Genomic DNA, 20,814 nt, shown 5'->3' with positions numbered 1-20,814 from the left:
TTTTTAACCTACTTATTAAGGTATGATTTATGAAAAGTTATGAAATATTTTAAGAGCTCTCATATGGCTATGATCGACTCTAGAAATAGAGGCCAATCGACACCCTCGAGCTAGCATCCAACGAAAATGGCTTTCTACCAATGGGTTAAAGTTGGTAACGAATATGAATTATGAATCTTGTCGATTATGAAGATGACCCTATCACGGGATTATAGTGACCATAGCAGCATGTAAATCTGTGAGCAATGTTTTAAACTGTGATATGGCTAAATGCCAGAAAAAAAAAAGAGTTATGCATTTATTTGCAAAATGAACTTAAAAAAATGTTTGGAGAAATTAAATGACTTATAAATGCATGATTTGCTTCATGACATGTTTTTAATATATATGTTATGAAATGCTTATTTTAGAATATCTGTTATTTTTCTTAAATGATGCTTTAACATGAAAAAACTCATGCCTGATCCGGTAAGGTGGTGCATGGTTACTTACTGAGCCGCAAAGCTTATATGTCTTTTCTTGTTTTTATTTCAGATAAGTAATATTGCTAGGAGCGGGGAAGAGTAAAAGAAAATGGAGTTTGAAGCGTAGTTATAAGAATTCATAGATGTAGCTATACCACTACAGCAAAAAAAGGTTTTGCCGACCTTTTTTTGTTGATGCAAGGAAGAAATGTCGGCAATTTGGTCACTGCGCCAAAATTTGCCGACGCTTCTCAGTAGTATCGGAAGGTTTTAGATTAGACGACGCTGATAAGCATCGTGAGAAAATTTTGGATTAGATGACGCTTATAAGCATTGGAAGCCAGGTGAAACAATACGACGCTTTCTAAAAGTGTCGTCGAGCTGAAGTGGGACGATGCTTTAGAAAGCTCATCGGAGTGTTTCCTCCCACCCCTTCCACAGCCTTTCCCACCCCCCAAATAAATCTCATACCCCTCTCCCCCCGCTGCCCAAATAAATCCCTAACCCCTCTCACCCCCCCGAGCGGCGGTAGTGCATGGAGTCTCTCCTCCGGCAGTCAGGCCCCAACATCGTTGCCTCCATCATTAGCGAGCTGTTCTAGTTCAAGGAACCGGTGGAGACCCGGGCTTCGATCCCACGATGGGTGATCCCCATGGCTTCCCGCCTCACCGTGAAGGGCGTCAAGGGTTTCAACTCCATCAGCCGCTCCATCGTCCAGCACTCCCGCCGAGGGTTACAATTTCATCGCCGACTCCGAGAAGGAGAAGGAGGAGTGGATCAACTCCATCAGCCGCTCCATCGTCCAGCACTCCCGCTCCGTCACCAACTCCGAGGGTTTCTTCTCCTTTCTTTCTTTTCTTGGGTGTGCTTCTCTTGATTGTGTTGGCAGGAAGCCATGGGGAATCGATGTATAGGACCTATAGTCACTAGATTTCTCCGGCGTTATTTACTACGACGCTGATGGGAGAAAGCTGTGAGAGGTGCCCACACCGTGGTCGCTGCTCCGGAGCCCGCTGCCTTCCTTCCTGCATCCGGTCACCATCGGTTATGATACGAAGAAGGAAGTTGTCTGAGCACTTCGTTAATCCTCCCCTCTCTCTCTCTCTCTCTCTCTCTCTCTCTCTCTCTATTTTGTTAAACAATCTCTCCCTCTTTATGTCACGAGCCAGATCTAGGGTGCGACAAATCATGTCCGGATTCAGGTCATGATAGACATAGTATCGGAGCAATAGGTTTGATCATAGGTAAAACTTAAAATTTAACAATGGGTAGTTAGGTCTTGTTTAGTTAGGTTCCATGTAGTTCAATAAGGAAAGGTAGATTTTTTTGATTTTACTGTTGGTCAACCATAGAAATTGATTGATATCAGTATTTTGGTAGGTGACAATGGGCAATAGAGAGAAAGAAGTATCGGAAAATTTTAGGAATAGAGAAGCAAGAGTGACTACGAAAGTAGGTGGTTGAGCAAGCTCCTAACACGACAGTCACTCAGGCAGACATTGCTGGAGTGTGCCAGGTGGTGGCTCGACTCCTTCAGCAGCAGCAACAGATGCAGGCGGCTTTCCAACCTGCACCACCTATGGAGTCTTATTATGAGAGATTCAAGAGGCTCAACCCACCCATGTTCGATGGTGGACCTGATTCTCTAGCCGTAGAGACTTGGATTAGGGAGATGGAGAAGATGTTCGATGCACTGCAGTATCCCAAGAGTATGAAGGTCGGGTTGGCTATTCCAATGTTGAGAGGAAATGCAAAGTTTTGGTGGATGGCCATAAAAGCTGCAAATGAGAATGAAGATGATCAGTTGACATGGGATGAGTTCAAGAAAATATTTTATGATCAATATTTTTCTAAGTCAGTAAGATTAGCAAAAGAGAACGAGTTCTTGTCTTTGAGGCAGATAGATGATATGATTGTACTGGAGTATGCAAATAAATTCAATGAGTTAGGTCAATTCTGTCCCCAGCTTATGGAGGTTGAAAGAAGCAAAGTAAATAGATTTGAACAGGGTCTGAGATAAGGGATTCAATCTTGGTTGTCATCTCACCTCTTTAGTAACTCTAAAGATGTGTTGGAAAGAGCTCCGAAGGTTGAAGCAGAATGGAAAAGATCAGAGAAGGAAAGGAGTGACAAGAAGAGGCCCAAAGTGACAGGAAATCAGAATAGCCAATCGAGGAACTCTGGAGGCAATCCAAACAAGCAAAAGAAATTTAAAGCCTGTGACTACGGTAGCAAGTTTCATGCTGGGCCTTGTCTGAAGAAGATAGGAGCTTGCTTTGCATGTGGACAGTCAGGACATTTGGCACGGGAAGACAGTATCCATGGTGATGTTGCGGCGGATATTTTGCACCAAAGGACATAAGTGCTTGCTAATCAAAATACATTTATGATCGCGTGAACATTTAAGGATGCTTGATAGTCCCAAACATCTAAAAGTCTGAAACAACCTTATCTTGAATGCATTGCTGCAATGCTTCAAAGGAATTGCAACGGAACGATTGAGTTTGCTGATGACATTGATATTTTAGCGATCGAGTCAGCCAGAGGTCTTCAAACAACTGCTGAGATATTCATGTATCCTTTACCTTCCAAAACCTCTGCTTTAGTGGGAATATTTTGTGACTTCTAAGTTTCTATTGAATAGAAGTGCTCTTTTCGTCTCAGGGGTTCGCTTCTATAGGATTATGAGTTGGTTCCGTTGTATGCTTTGCTTAGTGATGAAAAACACATGTTTAGGTACGCTGTTGGAAAATAATTAGTATATAAATATATGCTTATTTGAAAAAGTTAGAAACTCCACTTCTTGCCCTTTCCAAAATTTACCATAATAGAATTCTGTGTTTACTTGTTAAATTAATTCAAAACTCGTCAGTGTGCTGATGACGTATCCTAGTGTGGACCATCCCCTAAGTTCATCTGGGAAGGATACTACAAATTCTTTGAGAATTTCTAGATTATCCAATCCTAATTGCATATGTTATTGATGATGTTTGGGATGGCATGAAGGCCCTAAGAGCACATTTCTGAATAAAATGTAAACCTTTCCCCCTTCCTTTTAGGAGAGTAAACTAGTAACTGATGATATGTTTGGGATGTATTTATGCAATTAACTTTGCAGATAATGGATTCTTTACAAACACCCGGTATAGTTTATGTCTATTTTACAAGACAAGAAGTTTGTTTTCTCTGTGCTCCTTGCTGAGAATGCATTGATACTGATGTGGATCCAACCAACCTAGTTCAATTGCTCTATGCTTTTACCAGAAAGGCTTTTCAAGAAATGCATGTTCCTGCTACCAAAATTCAGAAGTAGAATTACACTGAAGCTCAAAATATTTTTATGTAATTAATTTCCACACTCATATATATGTGTATACATATACATACATACATACATACATACACACACACACACACACATATATATATATATAATATTTTGATATTTATTATTTTTATTATTTTTTGCCAAACTTTATTCAGCTCATGAAGATAAGCGATCCTATCTACTAGTTTTTAGGTGCGAACAAGTATATGATTGCACGTAATAACAAGGCATATGTATGTTCAGGGCGACTAGAATGGAGAAGGACTATGTCAGAGCCTTTGAGTGGCAGTGCAGGGAATTAGCATTAGGATATATATATATATATATATATATATATATATATATATATATATATATATATATACATACATACATCTCCCTTGGGCAGTGAATGGGCTTGGGAGTGGGAAACGACTCCCTCCTTTGGGGAGGAGGAGAGAAGAAAAGTCATGGCCCGGGAGGGAGGGGAAGGTGGTGTATTGGCGCGCTCGGTCGTGGCTGCTTGGGTACTGGGGAGAGCCTCGCCGTGCTCGTCTCTCTCTCGCTTCTGGGGAGAGGGATTGAGGGAAGTCGTGGTGATCCGCTGCGTGGAATTATACCCCATGCAATGGAGCCCACAAGGGGGGAGCACTAGACTGGGTCGGCCTTCAATGCTCCCTTCTCAAAAATAAAATCAAAAAAAAAAAAAAAAAGGTAAAGAACTCCTTGATTAGATTTGAATAGATATGAACCCTTAGCCTGACGAGGACGTCAGGGCTTGAACGGGGGGAGTATGTGAGGACCCGTGCGGGCGTGTGTTTAGTCCCACATCGGTTATTCGCTGGGTAGATATTGGGTACTTATACAGGATCAAGGAACTCAAATAATACCTTCCGGCTAGCCATTTTGGGTGAGGTCCTGGGTTGTTACACCATGTACTTACAATCGACAGATTAAGGTTCTCGTGTTGATCTCGGAGAGATCCTAAGCAATATAGAGCATCTTATGGCAAAAGGCTACTCTGGATCTACCTTGGACAAAATACCTTATTCATTGTTTAGTCAAGTTCAACAATGGAAATAAACTGACTATAAGGTATCAATATAGCATGCCTTGTTCGTTCGCTCTAAGAAGTTTGCATGCCAACATACATCATGCACGCTCCAAGTCCAATTGTCCTGGACACTTGATTAGGTCGAAGTAAAGAAAGTTTTGGTCAAAAACAGGTTGGCTCTGGATCCTGCATGGAGAAAGAAATTTGAAGACATGGAAGAATAGAGATTTCATCTATATCAAAGTCACTTGGCGTCATTGTTACAAAAGATTATGGATCGGCTAACTAACTCCTAAAGAGAGCATTTTTTTGGAGAAATACTAGATAATATCATTCAAGTGATAAGCCCAGAAAAAGAAACATGTTATTTCGAGCTGAGGATTCTTCTCAAGGAGAAAGACCGAGGATAGCTAGGAAGATGAAAGAAGAAAAGGAAGAGCATCGGCAAAAAGGAGGTAAGTGATAGTAACTTCTAACCAATTTAGGAAGGTTGATCTAATGACTACAGTTGCTGGGAAGGAATGGATTCTAGAAAAGAAAAACGAAAAATCAGATGAGAGGAGAAAACCAAATCCGTGGGATGACAGCCGTAGGGCACTACCAAAAATCGGGCGATAATAAGAAACTTATCTCGATAATAAAATGCAGGCCATGGAGGTCATTATTGATTTAACAGGCCAGACATAGAAGCCACTAACAAAGAGTTAACTAGAGATCAATTGAGATAGTGACATGTGGCTAAATTTGGAAACGGAAGATTGTAATAGGCCGATCAAACTGCATGTGGTACCATGCAAGACAGATCGAGCCATATCCAAAACGAGTTAGTCGAACTAGTGTGAGTGGTTACTTGAGGTACAGGCCGAGTTCTAGAGGTTGCAAGAGTAGACCAGATATGAATATGATCTACCAGAGAGGCTCAGTACCGATTTAAAAGGCCGAACATGTTTCATTTGTCCCAAAAATTCATCGCTAAATAGAGCTTTTTTTAAGGCAGGAAAATAGTTTTGGTGATGATATATTTTGATGTTGCAATATTGGTGTCACTAAAAAGGTCACTAAAATTGATAACTTGAGTGATGATATTTTAAAAAAGTCATTGTAGGTATGTCCTTTCTAATGATGAACTCATACAGTAGTCGTTAAAAGTCTATATCTTTAGTAATGATATAGCGAGTCACAATTTTTGGCATCAAAATCAATGTTGGTCAATGCACTAATGATAATTTTATGATTCATTACTTAAATGCATATTTTTTTATTGACAATATTTTAAAATAGTCACTATAGGTACATATCGTTAATAGTGAGCTTATAGAGTAGTTATTAAAAATTTATGTTTCTAGTGATGATATATTATATTGTTACTAAAACCTTACACATTAATACGAAATGATGATATCATCAGCAAAAGTATTACTTTTTAAATATAAAACAAAATATAAGCAAAAGTATAAAATATAATATAATATCAATTATAATACAATGTATTTTATTAAGTAAAAGTATCACTCTCATACATAGTTGATAGACTAATTCATCCTATAATACCTAGCTCAATAGATCTGGGCCTGGTCCACTTGACTAGCCCAAATGTAAGGATTAGACCTAAAGGAGAATAAAAGAAAAAACAAGATGGCGCATGTGCTTGGCACGTGGGGAGAAGAAAGAGCACTCCTGATGGGAGTCTTCTCCATTTCGAGTTCATCGGATGGAATCTGACGTTGGGGCGGATTCTAGCCTCATTTGAACTTTATTTAGAGCTCTTCGAACCTCCCTTCCACCCCATTGGAGAACCCAACCCTCCAATCGGATTTTGTCGTCGAATTTTTTTGGTTTTCTTTCTCGATTGTCGGCCACCACTAGCGTTGTGTGCATGGTCAATCACCACCGAAAGTCCGATAAGAACCTAGCATCCCTTAGTTGACCCTTCTCTCCTTTTTCTGTGATCTTTGGAGCCCGATTGCGCCAGTGCACTGTTTCCTCTATTTTTGGAATATCAGCACTTTTTTCTTCTTGCTACTGGCTATCTTTGTCGTCAAAACGCATCATCATGGTCTTTCTCTGGTCCCCTATGGCAGCTTGTAGCTTGAGTCGGAGTTCTAGCCGCTGAGATACCATGGATCCCATGTCTTAAAGTAGTGTTGGGCAACGGGCCGTGCCGGGCCGGCCCGGCCCAGGCCCACCGGGCCCGAGGACTAAACAGGCCGTGCCTGGCCCGGCCCGCTTATGAAGCGGGCCGTGCCGGGCACGGCCCGTCCAGCACGGAACGCCAGCCCGGCCCGGCCCGGCCCCAGGCCTGTCTATTGGCGGGCCGGGCCGGGCACGGCACGCCACGGGCCGTGCCAGGCACGGCCCGTAACGGGTGCAAACGGGCCGTGCCAGGCACGGCCCGTCTGGAGAGGGGGGAGGAAAATAGCCGTTTCCAATGGCTATTTTCGGAAAATGACCTTTTTACCCCTCCCAACAGTCCAATAACGGCTGAATTGAGGGGTATTTTGGGAAAAAAAAATTTTTGGGCTTCTATAAATAGCCCATTCCTCCCTCATTCTCACCACACCAAACCAACTATTCTCTCCTTCTCTACTGCTATTATTTCTCTCTTCTAAAGTGCTCTTCTAGTAATTTAATTTTTAGTTTGCATTTAGCAAGTGTTCAAGTGCTACACAAGAGGAGGTTCCTGTTGAGAAGAGAAGGTCGCTTCTGTTGAGAGCACAAGAGAAAGCTCAGAATCTCGGCTCTGCCTCTGCCCTCCGACCCTCTACTCAATTCCTCCTTGCGGTTAGTTTTTATTTTTTGAATTAATCAATTTAGATATGTCATCTTTTGAGGAAAGTCAGTTTGGCATTTCTCCTGTTTCTGAGGGAGAAGAAACTAATCCCCAACCCCATGTTCCTAGTTCCTCTAGAACTAGTGAACCGAGTGAAGATCAAACCTCTTCTCGTAAGAGGACTAGTGCTGTATGGAATGAATTTGATAGAATCATGGTTGATGGAGTCTGAAAAGCAAAATATAAAAAATGTGCCAAACTTTATAGTTGTAGTAGTAGTGGGGGAATAGGCCATTTAAAAAGACATCAAGAGAGTCATAGGATGCATGATTCTCGTGCTCAAAGTACCCTTAATATACAAGGGGGATCACTTGTAGGTAATTTTGCATATAATCATGAAAATCAAAGAAAAGCACTTGTAAAATGGATAGTTAAGGATGAATTACCTTTTAGTTTATGTGAATCTTTTAATTTTGAAGAATATGTTCAATTAAACCTACAACCTGCTTACAAAAGAACTAGTAGGCGTACATTTAGAAGAGTAGCAATGACTAACTTTTTAGCAATGAAACAAAATTTAATTGAAACACTTTCTACTTTAAATGTAAAAATTTCATTAACTTCTGATATTTGGTCAGTATCTGTAGGTAGTAATTGTTTTATTGCCATTACTGCTCATTATATTGATAATGATTGGCAATTAAATAAACGTATTCTTGCTTTTCGTGCTTTTGATTTTCCACATTCTGGGCAACAAATTTCAAATATCATTTATCAAACTGCATGTTCATATAATATTAATGATAAAATTATGTATATTACTTTTGATAATGCATCTAATAATAATTCTGCTGTTGCATTATTAAAAGACTCATTGCATCCCATGTTAGATGGAAATTTATTGCATATTAGATGTGCATGTCATATCTTAAATCTTTCTGTTCAAGCTGGCATGGGCATGATTCAAGATGTGATTTTAAAAATTAGAAATGCAGTTTCTTTTATTCATGCTTCAAGATCAAGACTTCAAGAATTTAAGAAACTATGCATAAATCATGGTAAACGTTTTAAAAAATTTAAACTTGATGTAATTACTCGTTGGAACTCAACATATAGCATGATACATGATGCATACCCATATAAAAACTTATTAAGTGCATATATTAATGATCGTGGATTAGGCTTTACATTGTCTGAAACTGATTGGAATAAAGGAAAAATTTTGGAAGATTTTTTGCTTAGTTTTTATAATGCTACCAATGTTCTTTCTGGTATTTATTATCCAACTTCATGTTCATTTTTACAACAAGCATATATAATTAGTCAAAAATTTGCAGAACATAGATATGATGATGTTTTAATGCCTATTATTGACCTAATGGAATCTAAATGGAATGAGTATTGGGACAAGATATGTCCTATGCATAACTTAGCTGCTGTATTTGATCCTAGAGTTAAATTAAATGGCGTGCTAATTTTACTTGATGCATACTCTGAAAATATGAATCAAGATTCTGAATCTGCTAAAGATGAGGTAAAACAACTTCTTTATGATATTTATGCTATATATGATGAAAAAATTCGTGGATCTAGAACACAAATACAAACCTCTATTTCTTCTTCTAGTAGTTCTCGTTCGTCATCTATTTTTTCATTCATTGCACAGAGAAGACACACACATGCTTCAAGTTTCTCTTCATCTTCTTCATCTTTAAGTAGTGAACTAGAATTTTATTTACGAAATGATCTTCATTCTGCATATGATGAAAATCAAATAGAGAATCTAGATGTATTATCTTGGTGGAAGAGTGTTAGAAATCAATATCCTGTTATGTCTGCAATTGCACGCGATATTTTAGCTGTGCCGATGTCCACGGTAGCATCGGAATCCGCTTTTAGTGCAGGTCGGCGTGTTCTTGACGAAAAGAGAAGTAGGATGACGGTCGAAACGGTGGAGATGCTTCTCTGCTTCAAAGATTGGTTGGATGCTGAGGCAAGACTTCAAGATAAAGGTGGACATAATACAACATCCTCTGATGATGATGATACAAACACTACTGAAGACTGAAGACTGAAGAGTGAATACTGATTCACTGAATCACTGATGATTAGTAAGATTTCTTAATTTTTTATAATTGTACATTTTTATTGTATTCTGGAGGTCAGACCAAGGTCCAAACCTCGGCCCTTTCTTATTGTATTCTGGAGGTCAGACCAAGGTCCAAACCTCCCTTCATGTACCATTTTGATTTAAATTAATAAACTGGTAGGGGTCTATGCCAAACCCCCCACCATTAAGGTGGCTTTATATTCATAAATCCTTAGTTTTTAATATTTATTAATTTATTAAAAAAATGTATGAAGCATTAATTTTTATCGGGCCGGGCCGGGCCCAGGCCCGGACCGTGCCAGGCCCGCGGGCCGTGCCGTGCTTGGCCCGCGGGCCTAGAGCGGGCCGTGCCGTGCTTGGCCCGCGGGCCTAGAGCGGGCCGTGCCGGCCCAGGCCCGAAGCGGGCCGTGCCGGCCCAGGCCCGAAGCGGGCCGTGCCGGGCTCGGCCCGCGGGCCAGTACCCTGTGACCCAGCACGGCCCTCTCAAATGGGCCGTGCCAGGCACGGCCCGGCACTGTAGCTAGCGGGCCGTGCCAGGCACGGCCCGCTTCGTGCCGGGCCGTGCCGGGCCGTGGGCGGCCCGGCCCAGTGCCCAACTCTATCTTAAAGGATCGGGACATCCATTTTTGGCTTTTTTGTGGTTGATTTTTGCCATAAGTTGCCTATTGCCACCGGCCACTGGTCATGGGTCCCCTAACCTAGATCCCACCCCCAGCAACTGTCTCTCTCTTCCTCTTCCTTAGTTAGAGATAAATTCTTTGTTCTCTCTTCTCTCTCTTTCCTAGTTTTTCTCTCTCTTATTTCTCTCTCTACCCGAAATTTCTCTATCTACTCTCTCTAGAGATATTGCAACGAGTAAAGGACTTTTCTCAATGATTTTAGATCGACCTTGGTGAAGGAGTTCCTGACCCCTGACTGTCGAGCAGCGTATTGGGCTCCACCCTAGCCTTTATTTAGTTAACCTCAATCTCTTTTGAGCCTAGTATGATCTTGATCGGATGAATTTGCTTAGGATGGACCAATCCGGGCATCGATCACTCCCGCGTGGCCAGCCCTATGCAGATATCTGGACTTAGAATTTTTATTTTTAAATTAATCATGATTAATATTTTTAAAAAAATGCTATCTCAAATATTAGGTTCTAAAGGAGAATTTCAGGACTAGTTAGATTTGTCTGTTTGCGGTTTGTGCAAGGTAAGTAATGTTTTGCCTTTTCTATTTTTTATTTTGTAATATTATTTTCAACATCAAATAAATTCTTAATCAATTTGTATGTGATTTATAAATTTTACAAAATTTTGTTTTGAACGAAAAATGGCATGTAATTTTGGAATAATATTTTTTTTAGGTTATTATTATATTATTTACTGATCTTATATCGTACATGCATATTTTTGATTGAACATGGTTTATATGTTATTACATAAAAAGAGTTACGATATGTATCAAATTTAAACTTTTAGCCAGACTATGTATTGGACCCTACTAATTGAAGGTTATGCATTGGTACTCCAATAATTATTGAGCTCGTTGTTTCTACTTTTGGCCCCACCTTAGCATATAAATGTGGTATTCTAGCCTAAGCCGAAGAATATAAGTATGGTATTCCGACGCACACCGTAGGGTATAAATGCAATTTTATTTCTGTTTTTGGTCCACCCATAGAGTATAAGTCTAATCATACTTACAGGCTGTTGACTTGAATATAATTTGTTTCGAATTAGATTTTATGATTATATATACGAATATTTGAAAGATATTGATTTTACTGGATTTGTGCTTGAGACGGAATTGATTGTCTTTATACTGATTTGTTGTAATTTATATTTGATTATTATATTTTATGTTATTATATAAATTATCTAGTTAAGGTATTCATTACTTACTAAGTTGTCGAGCTCATTATTCTTTTTTTCTTTACAGATTCATGTACTTAATTTTGGATGTGGGTTCTACTATGGGAGTGAGACTAGAACAAGATTCGACAATGTCTACATAGTTTGGATTTCATGTTATTATAATCTTTTTATCAAATTATTATTTGAGGTTTAATTGATGTAACACTTTTAAATAATATTTATCAGTGGCATTTGTTAATTAATTGAATAATGGTTTTTAGTTATTTAAATTATTTCCCCTGGATGCATTTGATATCATGTTTCAATGCTTTGTATGCTTGCAAGGAGAGATCTCCATGAGTACATGGCAGCCGCAGCCTGGGCTTACGATTTCAGATTGAGAAAATGACGCATCTATCATAAAAATGGGTTCGACTGTCTTTACTATAAAACTTACCATAGTGTATTGTGGCTTAGCACTCCCATACACTAGCCAATAAGCCGATTCATCCTTTACAAGGATGGGTTCATTTGTCTTCATCATAGGACTTGCAAAAACGTAATGTGGCGTTATGTATCTACTTTCAACCATGGAAACAAGTTTTCCAAACCATTCCGCTACCAAAACCGAGGATATTGCATACCGCTCCAAAAGTAGCCTCAGTATAATGGTCATTTTCTTTGCTTTCTTCCATAGTGCCATTATGGTATGTATATTATTTTTCCGCAAAAAATAGTATAACAATGACTATGCATTGTCCCATCAATTATGAAAAGACTTATTATCATTCTTTCCATGCCATCCGGATGTGTCGTGGGGATTGTTGGCGAAGTCCCATGTAGGTGCGGGAGATGAGAGTAGTGACAAGCTAGATGGTGTGGATTGGTACGTATTGGTGTGCCACCAGCATCAAATCAACTAAAATGTAATAGAGAGTAGGTGGGTCTAGATGCTTTGATCTTTATGGACTTTCACTACTTTTATACCAGCATTCGATACATAAAAGGTCTAGTGCTGGGTTACTGTAGGGAGGTGTAACGATGGGCTGTCGTAGAATGATATAGATGCATTAGATTGATCGTCGAAGACTCTTTCTAGAAGCTACAATTCGATGATTTATTCTAAAGTTAAATAACTATCTACTCTAGCAGTTGTCCTCCACATATGACTTCTACTTCTGGCAGTTCTAGTAACTGATACTGGTTAATTTTCCATTATTGCACGACCATCAGGATGGCCACTAAGCACCTATTGTTAGACCAACATTCATACTCTATCGATCTTGACCTATCATAAGAATTTCTTTAGCCCACCTCTTCCAAATGTTGGTTGTCTCTCCTTAATGGTCTTGCAGCATGATCTTATTTTTGAAGACACCATTGAGACTGATTCACTCAGCTTCATAAAATGCTCGCTTCTGTCAGTTTCTCCCTTTTATCGGCCATCTAGATGATCATGCTAGCATTGGGCCTTGACTTCACACTTGAGAGTCTGCTCTAGTTCCACCCCGGGGCGGCTATGTATAAACGATCCTTGGATGTTAACATATGATGTAAACTCCTAGGGTGATCTTAGATACCAATCATCATGGATGGATTTTCCATCATCGGCTTGGCGGTGATTAATTTGAGGGGTGGAGGTGATTTAGGATCACTGCTATATAGGGTTTCAATAGTTTTTGGATGAGCTTCTGGCTTCTGTGGTAGTGATTGGGGTGGGTGTGCTGAGTATCAGTGTGGTTGGGGAGAGGGGGAAAAGGAGAGGCAAGGGAGAGAGAGGGAATGATGGGTGGAGGAGGGTGGAGGAAGGAATAAAATTTCTCATGTTTATACAATTCAAATTAGCTAATCAAGCTAGTATTTTGAATCTTTGATATTGGAATACAATCACCTTTAGGTCAACAATAACTCAACACCCTGTAATATAAATTCCATAGTAAAAGATGACAAAAACCAGTAACCTATGTAGTTCTGAAAAGAACAATGCTACATTTCAAAAGCTTTTATAAAATCATGTAATAGCTATTCTTGTTGTGTTTAACAAGAGCATTCTTGTGCATGAAAAGAAAATGCTTATTTTCTTGTTCTCGACAATCTCCATCCAAGCCTATAAAGAGTGAAAATAGATTCGTATGATTAAGAACATATGACGTCTGATTACTTACAAATCCAAGTATTGAAATGACCAATTATGGATCTAAATACTAGGTGCTTTTCCTCAAATACTAGGTGCTTTTCCTCAAATACTAGGTGCTTCCTTAATTTTGTCTAGCAACATAAGAAAGCAAAGCTGAATTATTACTCCAATCCCATTCTTAAAAGAGTTTAATTATTGGAATGATCAATTTGGGTTTCTTTTAGGGGATGGGGGCTTGGAGAGAAGGTGGGGGGGGGGGGGGGGGGGGGAAGGGGCTGTAAAAGTTGGGGGGGGGGGGGGGAAGGGGCTGTAAAAGTTGTAGTTATAAAAACTAAAATAAGGTAATCCACTTTTTATCATGTTAAACTATTTTCCATCAAGGCTAGAACCAGATCAGGTTAGCTTGGGCTTCCATATTGTCTGAGCCTAGTTTGAAAAAAAAAATCAGCTTCAGTTTAGGCCAAAGCCCAAAAAAATCTTTTTAGGCTCCGACCAACCTTAGTCTGATCCCGACCAGGCCCAAAGCCATGCTACATCGTAGCCCATTTTGGGTAGCTTGAATATATTAGATTGAGAGAAACTTTCTTTCTCATTCTTTCTATTGTCAAAAAATAAGACAGAATAGGGGAGGAGAGAGGGAGGTCAAAAGAGGATAGAGAAAAGAGTGAGAGGAAATAAATTAAGTGAGAGGTGAGAGGGGAGAGAGATCAAAACTTTAAGAGTGGTGAGAGGAGACAGAGAGGAGAGAAATTGAGAAAGAAGCAATCCAAATTGGGTGAGAAGGAGAGATGGGGCAATGGGTAGGGGCTAAATTTGAGTGGAGAGGGAAGAGAGAGAAGAGAGAAGAGAGAAGAGAGAGGAGAGATACATAGAGAAGAGAGGTTGGGTGTGTGGCAGGGAGAGAGAGATAGAGAGAGCACAAGAGGAGACTGTGGGCATTGGAGAGAGGGGAGGGAGAGAGCATAGGAGTTAAGGGTTGGAGCACTTGGGTCAAGGCCTAATGCTGGGCTTGGGCTTCAGAATTTAGACCGGGCCAAGGCTAGACTTGAACTCAGCCTGAAATTTATTCTGATTCAAATTTTAAGCTAAGTTCAAACTGGATTAACCTTGGGCTAAATCCAAAGCCAGATTTGATGTTAGGCTAGCTTGATAGGCCTACGGCAGACTCATGTCTAGCGCTATTTTCTATTTACTAATTCAATGATTCGAAGCATTACGAAGTATGCAGTCTAGGAGTACAAATCCTTGCCATAGTCACCAACACATACACAAAAAAAATTCCAACAAGATATGGTATCAGACACTTTTATAATTCCAATTGAGAGAGGCGTGAGTTGTTTGTAGAAATTAACTATACCGTGATACCTTTATATTACGACTTATTTTGGTACCAATAGTATTAGGTGGGCAAAAGTGAATATAAAGTGTGACTTTTTACTTCTAGGATCTAACGACTACTATTAGCAATGAAGAATCATTTTATTAACTTCTACACACACACACACACACACACACACACATATATATATATATATATATATATTCATATTTATTATTTTTATTTGCCAAACTTTATTTAGACTTGCCAGAATTTTTTTCTCTAAATTCTAAAAATTTCAACACATGACAATGTGCGTGCCTATCCACTAGTCTGCAGCTGCATGGGAACAAGTATATGATTGCACGTAATTTGAAGGCATATGCGTGTATAGAATGAGCAGAAGGGAGGATGGCCATGTCGGAACCTTTAATTGGTATTGCATGAAATTAGCATTTGGATATAAGCGGCACAACCGAAGCATACATCTTAGCATTTAACAAATGCATTAAGTCCAAATAGTTGGAAGTTATTGTACCATAGGAAAGAAGATAGACATCGACATAATCATTGCGAAATCATACATAGAGGACACAACCACAGAAAAAGAACACATACTAAGGGCACACCACAATCGAACTCCACATAGATGAGCTACGATAATAAGAGGAAGGAAACTGCACACAGATGCTCCTGGCACGACAATCTTCAATAGAAACCTCCAGCATCTGATTAGAGCCCCAAACTTTTATTAGAAAGATAGCTGGTTGAACACAAAGGAAAGACCAAAGCAGTCTACGGCCCCGAGTTGCGAATTGCTAAGATCGCCTTCTAAACTCCAAGAAAAGAAACAAAAGAAAAGGCATCAGTTTCGTAAAGAATATTTACTAATGGAATACAAAGGATTTATATATGAGCTCTATTCGTGTGGAAGGATGCTACAAAAATCGTGCATCAATTCCCACGGTATTCACCTGGTTCTCGACGCTCTTGCTGGATTGAATCGTGTACTCTGTCATCTCCCAAGGCGTTACAGTATTGTTCGGTAGACAGAACTGAAATGTTCGCTTGAAACCGACGACCTGCCTCCCGTCCAGGACACTTAATTCTCTAGCCTTGGGCACCCAGTAGCCACTACTACCATTGACACGTCGCCTTCTGTTCTGGTCGTGGACGCAGTTCGTATAGAACAGTATGCCTGCAAAGACACATGACTTAGAAGTTACTGCATCATCAAATTGAACAATTGTTTTTAGGAGAATCGCAATGTAAAATGTAGGAGATGATTACCAGGAAGATTGTCTGGAATGCAAGAGTAGGGATCGACGTCCGAACGGATGGCTCCACCGGACGGCAACTCCTGGCCTTGCATGTAAGCGGGGAGGTAAAGATGCCGCAACTCTTGTTCGGTAGGAACTCCAGCCATCTTTGCTTAACTTTTCAACTTTAGAGCTCTTGATTGAGAGATTGAGAGAACAAGCTTGGCTACACAATTCCAGTCATGGCCGACTATATAGAAATTCTCCACTCTCCTCCCCGGGGAGATGGAAGGGGGATGATAAGGGACAGGGGAAGCTTTGTCTTTGCCATCTCCCTCACGCTCAACCTTTTTCTCGAGAGGGGGGAGGAGGAATACCGGAGCGCTGGTGTTTAAGAGTTCAGGGAGAAGAAAGAGTCTGCTCCATCTCCTGAATCCTTATTGATGAGGAGGGGGAAATACGCGGTGGCCTTCCACTATCTCCCCTTGGGCAGGGAATGGGCTTAGGAGAGGGAAACGACCTCCTCCTTTGGGGAGGAGGAGAGAAGAATAGCAATGTCGCCATGGTCCGGGGGGGAGGTGAAGGTGGTGATAGCGTTGGCCTGCTCGGTCTCGGCTGCTTGGGGTTGGGGACTGGGGAGAGCATCGCTGTGCTGGTCTCGGTCTCGCTCCCGGGGAGAGGTATTGAGGGAAGTGGCGGTCAGTTGCTTGAATATTATACCCATGCAGTGGAGCCCGCATATGGGGAGAGCGTGGGGAAGTCCTGGAATTGGCTGACTCTACAAGGGAGAACTTGACTGGGTCGGCCTTCAATCCCTTCTCAAAAATAAAATCAAAAAAAAAAGAAAAGGAAAAGGACCCCTTGATCATTTGTGTATTGCATTAATAGTCATTATTTTCGATCCGAGGGGTGGGTGATTCAATAAATTTCATTGTTATGATATTTGTTATCTAAAAGATCCCTCGTTAGATGAGTACAACTTTGTATTTTTTTTATCCGGTCCGGGAGGGCTTCCCCATGAGTTCATTTTTTAAATAAAAAGCTCTTGTGGGCCGTTAATAGTGAAAGGTTTCTCCCCTTCCGCCTGGTAGGGATAGACCAGCTCCAGGCTCCCCTCTCACCATGGATTGGGACTCCAGCTTGGAGCTACAAAACAGCTTGAGAGAGGGAGAAAGAGGGAGATGCCAAGAGTCAGGCCATTATTTGTCACCAAAAGCGGGGAGCAGCACCCTTCACCCCATGGAGCTGCTCTATACTTACAGTGCTCAAGAGGAGTTCGAGAGGGATACCGGAGTGGGGAGGCTATCTTTTTCTTATGTTTTGAATGTGAAGATGGAGAGCACTCCATCACCGAGGAACGGGGAAGTTCACCTCTATAAATTCATCCACTAATACTCCCACTGGTATCGCGTCAAAGCCTTACCTTACTCCTCCCCTTCTGTCCATCAAGAGCTCAAGAATTTGCAGAAAAGAAAGCAAAGATGGAGAGCCGCCTTCCCCTCGGCTTTCACTTCAAGCCTACCGATGAAGAGATACTGGTCTACCACTTTTGTCGTGCTAATAGTCTGCCTTCTCCCGGGGAATTCGTCCAAGAAGAAGACCTCCAGGTAATCCACTCAAATCTGGCGTTCACCCTCATTCACTTGATTCACAATCACCTAATCCTTGCTTGATGTGGCTTTCATAGATATTAGGAGGGATGGTTGTTCGGGGAGATTATATTGGTACATAGATTGCAAGTACAAACAGGTGTCAGGCCGATTTACTCGAGATCGGCATACCGTTGATGGGAAGGGCTATTGGAAGGCCACTGATGGACAGAAGCGTGTCTATTGTCCCATTGTCGGGCATAAGCAGGACTTCAGATTTCATCAACTGGAACATGGAAGACAGCTCTCAACGGCTTGGGTGATGACAGAGTACACACTTTATTCCAATGCCAGCAACGTGAACACGGTGAGCATGAATGCCAAATTATAGTTCCATCTTTCTATTCTCTTTAAATCTAAACTACTCCAGCTAGTTATCAGTCCTGATTTTTCTTTGTTAAGAGTCCTGATATCATTAAATGTTCATCTTCTTGTGAGTATAGAATGCTATTTGTGTGCTGCGTAACACCAAAAAAAATTAAGATTGCAAAGATCCAATATGGACCTATTTGAGCTTCTATCAGGCGACAACGTACCTAGAGAAATTGTTCTCCACCATGTTCCTCTGCTTCCGTCTTCTACCAGATTTGTTCTGAGCATTGTGTACCTTCCCTTCTGTTTTTCTTTCTTTTCCTTCTTTCTTTATTGTTGTTCTTCTAAGATGATGGACAGCGTCCATGAAGCTTCATAAAGACTCTGTACTTTGTTTCTCTTATTGTGATGGCATATAAAGTTTAGCATTAGCTAAAGACTTGTAGCTTAGTGCTGTGCTGCATTAGCAATTGTTTTATTTGTTGATGTAGATTTTTTTTTTTTTTTTTTTTTTTGACTGTGGATTTCTGGATTAGTTGATGACTAAGAATGCGCTTTTCACCCCTTTTTCCACCTAGCATGACTTCAAATAACACCTTGATGTGCTGAGCAACTCCTGTGGGGGAAGCAAATTAAGGTATTTCTAACTAGTTTCCAAACAAATCCTGATGTCAAGAGTGATGCCGGGAGACTGCAATTCATGGGTAATATTAGCTGATCTTAATCTGCTCAGTGGCACATATCCACAAGGCTACGTGTAGCCTAAGCAATCTTGATTGTCAAAATTTTTATCATCGGGATCAACACATTTCTAGCGCTGCATATCGACCGGCTGGGCCTAAGGCTGTCTCAAACCTAGGTACTAGATAATTTGTCCATCCTTTGTCCAGCATGTATTCAGCCCAACATTGGGAGGGCCCAAATTCGGAGCATATATTTCTAAGGAACTTGAGGATGGTCCAAATTGGCCTTGGAATTTGGATTTCGGTAACTGAAAAAATGTTCAAGGAATCCTCTCTCCAGCAAGGATCAGTGAAGAATTCGTGGAATCTGATCTTTTTTCCACTGAAATCTGGGTCGAAGTTAGAGGTCTATGGTTGGAACAAATAAAGGAGGAAAGGGGTCAACAGGTACAGATGCTTTTACCTCTGCTCCGGCGAGTGTCGACCATGGCGGCGATGAGCTCAAATAACAGGGCACCACCAAAAAAAAAAAAAGAAAGTGCTCTTGGTGAGGTTCTTCTTGGGTGGCTGTGAGGGAGATTTATAGGTGGCAAAATCTGCTTCTCGGTCGGAGTTCTATTACGAAGCGGAGTCCGCCTCCTTCTCCGTGTTCAGCAGGGTTGCACCCCATTCTTTGTTTTGTTTCGTGTTTTTCCTTCCCTCAACAAGGGCAATGCCCCAACGGCGCAAAAGCTAGATTGGTTTGCCTTCTAGGCTGGTCCGTGGACCAAGCCCATTGCTAGATAAGGCTGGCCAGTGGGCTAAGCATTACAACCCTAGTTAAAGATGTGTTAACCACTGCTTCTAGGCTGGTCCTGTACTATTAGAATAGGAGATAGAGAGTTGGTGGTAGATCTGGTAGTATTAGAATTGAGGGATTTTAATATTTATTATACTATGAATGAATTGGTAAGCTGCTTACCATGCCTCAGTTGATTACCATGAGAAGACGGTGAATTAACACATTTCTAATTAGCCCGAGGATAGTTTTGTGAAAATTGCAGAAATTGCTCCTCCACAAGTTGTATCAACCTTGTAGCCCCGATAAATATTAAGAAAGGGTTGTATTGGGCATCTCACTGAGGTTCTAGATGCGAGAGTTGCGATAGAACAGAACAAATGAGCGATTGCAACAGATACTGATTCCCAAGCAGGAAGATAGGAAGTATTGAAAGACAGATCGATCAGATATCTCTTTTAACGAATTGCTTATTTTTCTTGATTAGCTATCCAAAGCTCTCACAAAAAATCCTTTTTTCTTTTGATTCAGTGGCTGAAGGATGAGTTCTTTCTTGAGTTGTCTTTGACTGGGAATGAGTTTTCACTGACTAACTTTTTGATTGCGAGTTTCTCAGTTCCGAGTGGACTCACGTCATCTTTGTCAATCATTTTGTCATTCTTATTTTAGAATCTGATGTGGTGGTAGATCTTCTTGTAACATTTCACTTTGGTCATTTTTTTTTTTTCTCATTGATTGAGTTGATTTCAACCTCCTTTCGCTTCGTATGTTGCTGTTCGACCACCGCCTTCGTTGATAGGTTAGTGTTGTTAAGAACATAAGGGCAAAAAGAACAAAAAGTGAAACTAAAAAAAATAAAATAATTTATTACACCTTTTGACCACGTTTGATAAATGATTATCTAGAAATGTTTTTGCTGCATTACCACAAGCAAATAAGACCAAACAAAAGGCACATAACAAACACAAAACAAAGTGAAAATTTTGCATGACTGCAAAAAAGAACAACAATTAGGAAGTAAAAACACGATCTTATTTCTCCTGATATACCAACTATATAAAACACAATCTTATTTCTCCTGATATACCAACTATATGGCATAAAAAGTTGCTCTATTACACCTTTTTCGACTACA

The 20,814-nt window shown here is 40.5% G+C and overlaps 1 protein-coding gene and 2 long non-coding RNA genes across 3 annotated transcripts; 2 read left to right on the top strand and 1 right to left on the bottom strand.

Moving 5' to 3' along the window:
* Positions 1–2,013: 2,013 nt before the first annotated feature.
* On the top strand, positions 2,014–2,484 carry LOC103724375. Its single transcript, XM_008815607.1, has one exon. The coding sequence runs from the start codon at positions 2,014–2,016 to the stop codon at positions 2,482–2,484; it is 471 nt and encodes a 156-aa protein (XP_008813829.1).
* Positions 2,485–15,461: 12,977 nt separating this feature from the next.
* Positions 15,462–16,183, bottom strand: LOC120112601. Its single transcript, XR_005514179.1, has 2 exons — positions 15,973–16,183; positions 15,462–15,829 (listed from the first exon to the last, which is right to left on the bottom strand). It is a non-coding gene; the product is annotated as an uncharacterized LOC120112601 (long non-coding RNA).
* Positions 16,184–17,360: 1,177 nt separating this feature from the next.
* On the top strand, positions 17,361–18,649 carry LOC120112600. Its single transcript, XR_005514178.1, has 3 exons — positions 17,361–17,864; positions 17,945–18,213; positions 18,350–18,649. It is a non-coding gene; the product is annotated as an uncharacterized LOC120112600 (long non-coding RNA).
* Positions 18,650–20,814: the final 2,165 nt, after the last annotated feature.

The sequence above is a fragment of the Phoenix dactylifera genome, chromosome 11 (genome assembly GCF_009389715.1).
Source record: "Phoenix dactylifera cultivar Barhee BC4 chromosome 11, palm_55x_up_171113_PBpolish2nd_filt_p, whole genome shotgun sequence".
In the NCBI taxonomy this organism is placed as follows: Eukaryota; Viridiplantae; Streptophyta; class Magnoliopsida; order Arecales; family Arecaceae; genus Phoenix; species Phoenix dactylifera.
This window is presented reverse-complemented; position numbering and strand designations above follow the sequence as displayed.